Consider the following 9,440-nt stretch of genomic DNA (forward strand, 5'->3'; position numbering starts at 1 on the left):
TTTTAATCATGTTTAATGCATTCCTACAGCTGTAAAGAAATTAAACAGAGTAAATGAACCGCTGTGCTGCTCGTGAGTCTTTATTCCTCATCATTTTAATTTTCCAACTTTATCTGAACGCATCTCGCACAGAACAGAGAAGACGACATCCTGAAGACATCCATCACATTTATTATGTAAAAGACATTTTTTTTAAATGTGCAAAAGGCATCGTCGATTGCTAAAAACTTGGACTTTTAAATTTGCTGACAGTTGTCCATGTAAGTGCAAACCTATTTGGCAATAAACTTCATTCTGAGCTTTCACCTGTAGTTGACTAGTCTTACCTTGACATATCTTTTTTATTTTTTTATGTTTTAGCATCTAATCGGTCTGTGATGTGATTTTCTGTTTAAAATAAATAAAAATAAAATAAAATAAAAATACCACGAGCAGAAAACGACGCCCGGACGTGACGTAGGCGTCCCGGCGGGGTCAAAGTTGACTTAAACCCTCTCGGCTTCCTTTCCTGTCAGCGGCGGCCGCAGAGCAGCATCAGTGAGTGAAACTTCCCTCCAGACAATCCTCGAACATCGGCCCGAATCTGAGCTAATCTGTCGTTTTTATCACATCACGTCTAAGATGAACTTCCCTTTAGTCGCTGCCCGTCTGTTATTTCCGTGTGTTTGTACTTTAAAAGGAGGATAAATGGATGTTTGTGACGGCGTCAGGGCTCATTTCCAACATGGCAGCTTCCTTCATGTAGTCCGTTAAACGGCTGTTTTTGTTCCGCGCGGACAGATTTTAAAGTTTAATTTAAAGTTAGACACATCAGCGTCTTCTCTTTGTTTAAAATCAACAATAATAAACAATAAATGTTAAAAGTGACGTCTGAAATCCGGCTAATGCTAACGTAGCTGAGCTCGCGCCTTCTTAACGTCTCTCAAAGTTTAAATATTTGAGTTTTATTTGATTTGTTTGTGTTTTTTTTTTCTCTCTGTGTGGCAGAAATGGGCAAGTTCATGAAGCCTGGGAAGGTGGTGATGGTCCTGGCTGGACGCTACGCCGGGCGCAAGGCGGTCATCGTGAAGGTGAGCTTACCTGAGTGTGTGTACGTGCACGAGCTCAGTCCAGAGAGGACACCTGGTTGCTAGGGAACCAGAGGGTGGACGGTTCAAGTCCAAAAGTTTGGAAGGTGGACTCGGTGTTGCCTCCAACACACCTGATTCAGAACATCAGCGTCACATCTGCACAGAGAACATGCACCGGTTCATTCACACCTGTGCAGCCGCGTTCACCTGATTTCTTAATTCAAAAACGTGTAAAAGTCAGAGCGGATCAGCTGTTTCTTTTCATTTCAGTCATTTTCCTGAAGCTTTTATCCAAAGTGACTCTCAGGGAGAAATTTATGGTTCAGTGTCTCGCCCAAAGTCGCTCCGACATGCATCCTAGAGGAGCTGGGGATCGAACCACCGATCATCCGATTAGCAGATGTTGTGGAAATTTTCTGCTGCTGGTGAAGAATGAAATAGAGACTTCTGCCGGCCGACAAGGTTTTTATTTTCTTTGCAAAGACCCTGAATATGGGGACACCTAGATACTTATACCTGAGGGGCGACTCCTTTCACATCCCTTTGTCTGCTGAAGGAGACGTCCCATCAGGAAGACCCCTTCTATCTGTTGCAAGTATTGGTGCCGACCCCCCGTTGATGTTTTACCCCTGAAGTTTCCTGCAGGATCTTGTATTTAGGTGCAAAGTTGAGTCTAGGCATCACAATTTACAAAGACAAAAGGAGCTGGTGTCTTATGTTAAGGAGGGGAAGGTTGTGATTGAAATAAAGACGTTGAATTTATTATTACACAACGACCCGCTGTCCCATCATCTATGGTCTAACGGTCTTTCTTTTTTTTATCAATGTCTCTTTGCAGAACATCGATGATGGCACAACCGACCGTCCTTACAGCCACGCTCTGGTCGCAGGCATCGACCGTTATCCCCGTAAGGTGACCACAACCATGGGCAAGAAGAAGATCGCCAAGAGGTCCAAGATCAAGGCCTTCGTCAAGGTGTTCAACTACAACCACCTCATGCCCACCAGGTCAGTGTCCTGTGGTGTTCTGTGTGACTTACGTCCTGGTGGCACTGTCGATGTTTCACTCGTGTGGTAGCATAGCACAGCGTCTGCCCGACATGTTTTAAAAAGTTTTCCTGCTCCAACACACCTGATTCAAAACATCAGCTTCTTAAGTGTCTAAAACATGCAGTGCATCGAGTCCCAAGGATCAGGGACAAGGAAAGCTGCTCAAACTGAAATAACAGCTCTGAAGGTGTGATGATGTTGGAAACATCCAGATGCTGACTGAGCTTCAAGCTTTTGTGAATTCTGTAACAGTGGATCAACATTTTGTTTCTAACAGCCATGAGAGCGGTCACCATAAAGAACAGTCTGTTATTCTGCTGTATTAAACAGGAGAAGTCTTCGCTTCAGGGTTTTATGAACATAAATGAACTCTGCTGTTGATAGTGAGGATAGTACGTACGTACGTACACGGTATTTCCTCATTAAACCACCTCGCCTTACAAACCAGTTTGATTTTACATAATGAGTCTTTACAAACTTGGTGTCAGTGATTTCACGTGACGGCTCTACAGAGCTGAAGATTCAGATTCAGTGCGCTCTTTAAGAAGCTGTTCCTGCTCATCCTGTAGAAGCTCGGCTGCAGGAATCAGTTTAATTGTCATAATTAATAGATGTTACACAGCCGGTATGTCGTGTTTGGATTTTGGTTTTGCTGAGACTGGATGTCAGTCTTGTAATGTGTGAACACGAGTAAGACAAAGATGATTGGCTGCCTGTTGAAGTTCCTCAGGTGATCATCAGGTAGCGTCCAGCTGCTCTGAATGTGTTTGGTTGTAAATCAGACTAAAGAAAAAGTTTCTCCTCTGATGTGTGGAAAGTTGAAATATTGTTTTTGTTCTCCTTCAGATACTCTGTGGATATTCCTCTGGACAAAACTGTTGTCAACAAGGACGTCTTCAGGGATCCCGCCCTCAAACGCAAAGCCAGGCGAGAGGCCAAGGTCAAGTTTGAGGAGAGGTGAGTCCCCGTCAGTCTGTACAGACACAAACCTTCACCACGCTGACGGGACTTCACATCCACTGTGGGCCAGAAAAGAATCATGTGACTTCAGTGGAATATTGTCCTGATGGTGACACGTAGAAACGAAATGATGGATGATGTTTCTGATTCTGTTACTTCAATCACGTGTTTGATCATAACAGGTTTGTTTGTTTCTGTTCCAGGTACAAGACGGGCAAAAACAAGTGGTTCTTCCAGAAGCTCCGATTCTAACTTCACCCAGTTTCACAAATAAAAGTTTAAAAATGGATTTCCACTGTCGACTCTTTCTTGATGTTTTCTGTCTTCTGAAATGTGCCGGAGGAAAACTTCCTGTTATTTTATTAAACATGCAGAATACGGGAAAAAAACATTTGTGTATAATGAGCCGACATAACAATGATTGTTTGAAGAATGAACCTCGTTTTGATTTTCCCCATCAGCAGAACAAACTCTGAAGGTGTCACTTTGAATCCACAATGAAAATATTTAGTTAGTTTTATGCAAAATATTTAAAAACTAGCTTCACAACAGTGAAATCCTGCCGTAACATCAGTGGGATTAATATTATCAAACTTTCCAAAATAAATGTTCACTAAAGTGTTACTTTTGACAACAAAACACAAAATTATGCACAAAAACAAATAACAAAATGAAATGTAATTAGACTGTAAAGGTCCAGAGTGTAAGATTTACAGGCTCTATTTACAGAATATTTCAGAAAATTAAATGTATGCATAACTTTTTATTCATGTATAATAGGAATCATGTGTGAAACGGACTTTCATGACTGCCATAATTTAATGTTTGCAAAGAGAAGGGTGAGAAGCCGTGAACTCTGCAGTCTGAACTGAGGTGATTTGTATATAATGAAATAGATTAATATCATTTGAATGTAGAATTTGTCACTTTATAAACTTTGATTACAAACTTCTTTAACAGAAACTGACCTGAAATGAATCTCGTTTTAATTTCCACCTTAACAGTGAACTATCAATTAGCTCATTAATTAAAACGCAAACATAAGAGGCTGCATTTCCGACAGCACCTGAACGCAGCACGGCACGCAGCGCCCCCTGGTGGAGGAAAGAGGCGTTCAGGGCTGCTGGGAAAAAGAAACTGAAAGAATAAATGTGACTTCAAACCTCCGAGAGCAAGTAAGTGCACACCCGCGAGCTCGTTAATGAAAAACTAAAATACTGAGTTTAATTATGATTATTAGCACGTGACCACAGGGTCGCTGTAACATTAAAGAAATCAGCTGACGGAAGTTTTGTTGGATTTGACGTGTGTCAAGTTTCTGTGACGTTTTTAAAGATTTGAGGAGTCACTGTTTGTTTATGTGCGCTCAGGGCCTGCAGTGTGTCACAGCTGATCAGAGTTTAACAGAGTTTAAATCACTGACACACTGTCTTTGATCACCACGTCCTAATTATCACATTTAATTCACTGACGTCATTAATAAGTTTTAATATTTTCGGTATTTTCCCAGATTACTTTCACTATGTCTTCAGAAGAGGTGAGACGTCATTTTCCTTCTTCCTGTTGTTCAGATAAATGTCACACAACAATGCATCTGTAATATTCTTATGATATTTAACTACTGTAGGGCTGCAACTAACGATTATCGATGAGTTCATTAACTGATCAGTTGTTTCGTCCAGAAAATGGTTAAAACCCTTTATATAGCCCATGATCATGTAAAATATTCAGATTATTATGATGTAAAACAGAGAAAACCTCCATATTTTAGAGGTGGAAAGCATTTTCTGCCATCATTGTGTGTAAATTTACCTTTAATCATTAATTAATTAGTTGTTTTAGTCCATAAAATGTAAGAAAATGGTGAAAAATGTCCAAAGTTTTGTTCACAACCCCCAAAAATATTCAGTTTAATATGATATAAAACAGAGAAATCAGGAAATCCTCCATATCTGAGAGGCTGAAAATATTTTTGTTTGTAAAAATTACCTTTTTATAATTAACTGATGGTTAATGATTGTTTTGGTCCATAAAATCAGAAAATGGTGACGGTGGTGATGTCCTCAACCCCAAAATATTCTGTTTAATATGATATAAAACAGAGAAATCATGAAATTTTCCATATTTCAGAGGCTGAAAACATCATCTTCTGACATTTTTGTGTGTAAATTTACCTTTAATAATTGATAGATAATTAGTTTGGTTCATAAAATAGTGAAAACTATCCAAGGACGTCCTCAAATTTGCCAGAAATATTCAGATCACATCATAGAGGATAAAAGAAACAAGGAAATATTCACACTGTGAAACTTAATTTCATAGTTGACAACTAACAGATTGATCAACTCATCGTTGCAGCTCTAAACTGTTGTTCTCAGCATCACTTGATGGATCATTAACACGCTATAAAAAGTGTTTATTCATCGTCCTCTTTGTGTTTCAGGATTTCTCTCTCGTGACGGAGCCGTCCATGCAGAGCTTGGAGCGAGTACAGGCATCAATCACCAACTACAAGGTGCTATAAGAGACTGTTGTACTGCAGCTCGCAGTGTATACGTGAGTGATTCTTTATTAGTACAGATGTGAATTGTAATAAAGTTATTGTGTGTCCGCAGAAAAAACACGAGCAGCTCCTCCAGGAGCAGAAGGAGCTGGCGACGTGCAGAGACGAGACGCGTAAACTGGCTCAGGAGTTCAGGCTGCGCGCCGAGAAACTGAGCCAGACTCTGCAGAAGGACGAGCTCGCCCACAAGGACAAGATTGGAAAGGAAAAGGTTTGAGTCTTTATTTAAAAGTTTCCTTCACTTGGATGTTGGAGCTTCACTGTGCAGCACTGGTGAGGCGAGGGGTACTCAGCTGGTTGCAGAATGGATTGCAGGCTTAATCAGAGAAAACTCTCTCTCAAACAACTGTAAAAACTGTCCCGCAGGCTAAACTGAAGCTGCACATGGAGGAAGAGTTGGATCTGCTCAGGGAGATCGAGAAGGTGGAGAAAGCCTTGAAGGAAGAAGCCGCTCAGAACTCGTGTCTGAAAGAGCAGACTGACGTACGTTCATCCACACCGGACGCACCGCCGCCTGCGTTCATCCCAGACAAGTCCGGTAAACCTTTACCTTTTTGTTTTCAGGTGTTCACTGCCGTACCAGAGAGGAAGTTTTTCTTCAAGGGTGCGACGGAAAAAGCCGTCAAAGCAGAAACGTTTGAAATGGAACCACGGGTAGAATATCCCATGGAGGGGGGCACGGCGCTGGTTACGTTTGAGGAAGAAGTGGGTGAGTTTATCAGCGAGAGTCCGTCCAGTTTAAATGTTTTTAACGAATGATTCCTGGAGAAGAAGATTTCCCAAAATGAGATGTCAGAGGTGAAGTCGGATTCTCTTTGGCATTGCTTGTAGTATTGTAACTTAAACTTAAATTCCAGATCACAGATCCACAGATGTCCACAGATCCAAACTTAACTGGGCGTAATGTTCAAGCCTAACTCACTTTTGTCTCAGTCCAGCCAGTGACGTGAACAGGTAAAATAAGGTGCAGCCACGCAACCACACCCTCTGTGCCTGTTACCGGGAATGATAGTGAACCAGAGAAGGTGTGATCTAAAAACAGAAGCTGCAAACATATTTTGTCTGCTGCAGTAGCCTTGACATAAAATCCAGAGCTCTCTTTGTCTGAGACAAAACCTTCAAAAAGCGGTCTAGAATAAGAGCGATATCAAGTACAACAACACTGATCAGGAAAGTATAATAATAAAAACATAAATAACTAAAAAAAACTGAACTAAACTCAAACTTTATTTATTTATGTAGCACCTTTCATGCAGACATGCAGCCCAAAGTGCTTCACAGAGAAAGAATCAAACAGAAATAGACAATAGAGAGTCCAGCAAATTAAAAACAGTAACTAAGATAACAGCAGATATACAATATACAGATACAGTGATTTGTGCAAGTCGAGCATTTATATATGGCTTCATTGGAGTTACAGATTTGGAATAACTATACAATGATTCTATATGTACCCACAGTTCTGTTCAGGTGTCATAAACAAGTAGGAACAGAACAGAGATCCATAAATCAGTAGTTTGAAGTTTGTCTAGTTTCACTGACACAGAGGGACTTTGGTTCTGGTACAAAATGAGTTACTTTAAAATCAAGTTAAAACATTTTGATACTTGACGAACAGACACAGATAATAAATGTGTGAATGCCTGCCTGGCCAGATTTCAGCCACTAGGGGGAAGCAAAGACGAGCTACCATCTGTTACACTGTGGTTCTGAATAACTTCCTCTGTCATCAGTGGCCAAGAAGATCCTGGAGATGAAGAGTCACCAGGTGAATCTGGGAGAGAGCGAGTGCAGCATCACCGTGGAGGCCAGGCCAGTTCAGCTGATGGTGCCCAGGCTGGTGGAGGTACAGCTAAAGACACCGATTGATCTAAAATGTTCTCCGCTCCTTGAGTCTGAGCTGTATCGGTAATCATTTCCAGTGAGTGATCTGTGCCCGTCCGTCCTGCAGATAGACACAGAGGTGTGTCCACGCCGCATATTAATCTCTGACCTGCCGAGGATGGACACCGAGAACTTGCTGAACAAGCTGGAGATCCACTTCTCCAAGAGGAAACACAGAGGCGGAGAGGTGGACGACTGTGAAATGATGCCTGACTCTTGGACTGTGGTCCTCACCTTTGTGGACAATGACAGTGAGCAGACTCTGTTCTTAATATTTAACACTGAGAAGATGATGGCCTACAGTTAGAGATAACCACAGGTTATGTTTTGTCTTTGTGCCGTCAGTCGCTAAACGCTTGACAGACATCGAGTACCATGACGTAAAGCTCCAAAATAAGAAGCAGAGAGTGAGGGTGACTCCTTTTCTCAACGGAAATATCACAAACCTAAAGGTAAGCATTTGTTAGGAGGCCTCCGATTGGCTGTGATGTGTTCAGATAAATCCACACCCCGTTCACACACCCTTCTTTACAGACCAAGATGTCGGTGTGTCCCCGGACGGTGCTGCTGACAAGAATCCCCGTGGTCACGGACCGAGACACCCTGCAGGATCTTCTGGAAATCCACTTCCAGCAGACGAAGAATGGCGGAGGAGAGATCGAAGCGTTCCTGTACAACCCGCTGGATGAGCAAACCACGGCGCTGTTTCAGGGCGTCTCCCAAAACAAAGACGAGTAGATTTATTCCTGTAGCTCAGTGAAGAAACGTCTCAGAGACTGGATCCAGCACAGACACAAAAATCTGTTTCAGTCTTCATGTCGTTATTTTTTTCTGATACAGCATAATCTGGCACAAAAATGGGATGAGGTCATTTTTTCTGGAATAAAATCTCTGTCACTATTGTTTATCTACATTCTAAGACTTTTAAACTTAAGCTGTGGATGTTAATGGATGAAGGACGTGTACCTGGTTGTTTTATATAATGACAAATACAGTGTATGCAAAACCTCATTAGTCACTAATCTGTACTTTAATCATGTAAATCACAAACAAGTTTTATTATATAAAAGATGTAAATGTAACACGTCTGATTTTCCTCTGTGCAATTAAATTGGTGTGTGAAATGTTTTTTTTTCTTTTATTAAACATATTAGCTACTTATATTATTTACTTATAGCTTTCTGGAGGATGAAGACACTGTAAGGCTGCAATTAGCAGCCGGGTTATCTTAACTTACAACGTTTAGTTCTGTTTACTGGGGAAGAAAAATCTGTAAAACACCAACAATTAGCTATTTTTTAATCGGCCCGTTTCTAGGTTGGGTGTTGTTAAAATTCTGACTTTTTTCCTTAAAATTATGACTTCTCTTTTTTAAAATTCAGATTTTTCTTCCTCAAATTTCTGACTTTTTTCCTTAAAATTCAGACCTTTTTTTTTTTTTAATTCTTTTGGGATTCGAACCCTCGGCCGCTGCGGCAAGGACTAAGCCTTGCCCTGAGCCCTACATGGGGCAGATGCTTGCTAAGTTTGCCTTGCCCTGAGCCCTACATGGGGCAGATGCTTGCTAAGTTTTTTTCTTTCGAATTCTGACTTTTAAGCTGAAAATTCTGACTTTTTTTTCTTAAAATTCTGACTTTTATTCCCCCCAAATTCAAACTTTTTTTTTTTTTTTTTAAAACATTCAGATTTTTTTCCTCAAATTTCTGATGGGGGATTCAAACCCTCGGCCGCTGCGGCAAGGACCGAGCCTTTACATGGGGCAGATGCGTTACCATTGAGCGAAGTTTTTTTTCTGACTTTTTTTTCCTCAAAATTCTGATTTTTCATGGGATTCGAACCCTGGGATAAGTACTTCATCGAGTTACCTGCTAACCCAACACTAGCAAGAAAGTTAATATGTATTTTCCAAAATA

The 9,440-nt window shown here is 41.0% G+C and overlaps 2 protein-coding genes across 2 annotated transcripts; both read left to right on the forward strand.

Moving 5' to 3' along the window:
- Window positions 1–434: 434 nt before the first annotated feature.
- Window positions 435–3,369, forward strand: rpl27 (ribosomal protein L27). Its single transcript, XM_019255880.2, has 5 exons — window positions 435–537; window positions 988–1,070; window positions 1,909–2,078; window positions 2,967–3,077; window positions 3,284–3,369. The coding sequence occupies exons 2-5, from the start codon at window positions 990–992 to the stop codon at window positions 3,330–3,332; spliced, it is 411 nt and encodes a 136-aa protein (XP_019111425.1). The 5' UTR covers window positions 435–537; window positions 988–989; the 3' UTR covers window positions 3,333–3,369.
- A 795-nt stretch (window positions 3,370–4,164) lies between these two features.
- ifi35 (interferon-induced protein 35) lies at window positions 4,165–8,655 on the forward strand. Its single transcript, XM_010746264.3, has 10 exons — window positions 4,165–4,255; window positions 4,591–4,617; window positions 5,524–5,595; window positions 5,696–5,854; window positions 6,010–6,126; window positions 6,208–6,352; window positions 7,377–7,489; window positions 7,595–7,778; window positions 7,873–7,979; window positions 8,062–8,655. Exons 2-10 carry the CDS (start codon window positions 4,603–4,605, stop codon window positions 8,263–8,265), a joined length of 1,116 nt encoding a protein of 371 aa, XP_010744566.3. The 5' UTR covers window positions 4,165–4,255; window positions 4,591–4,602; the 3' UTR covers window positions 8,266–8,655.
- Window positions 8,656–9,440: the final 785 nt, after the last annotated feature.

The sequence above is a fragment of the Larimichthys crocea genome, chromosome XII (assembly GCF_000972845.2).
Source record: "Larimichthys crocea isolate SSNF chromosome XII, L_crocea_2.0, whole genome shotgun sequence".
Lineage (NCBI taxonomy): Eukaryota > Metazoa > Chordata > Actinopteri > Sciaenidae > Larimichthys > Larimichthys crocea.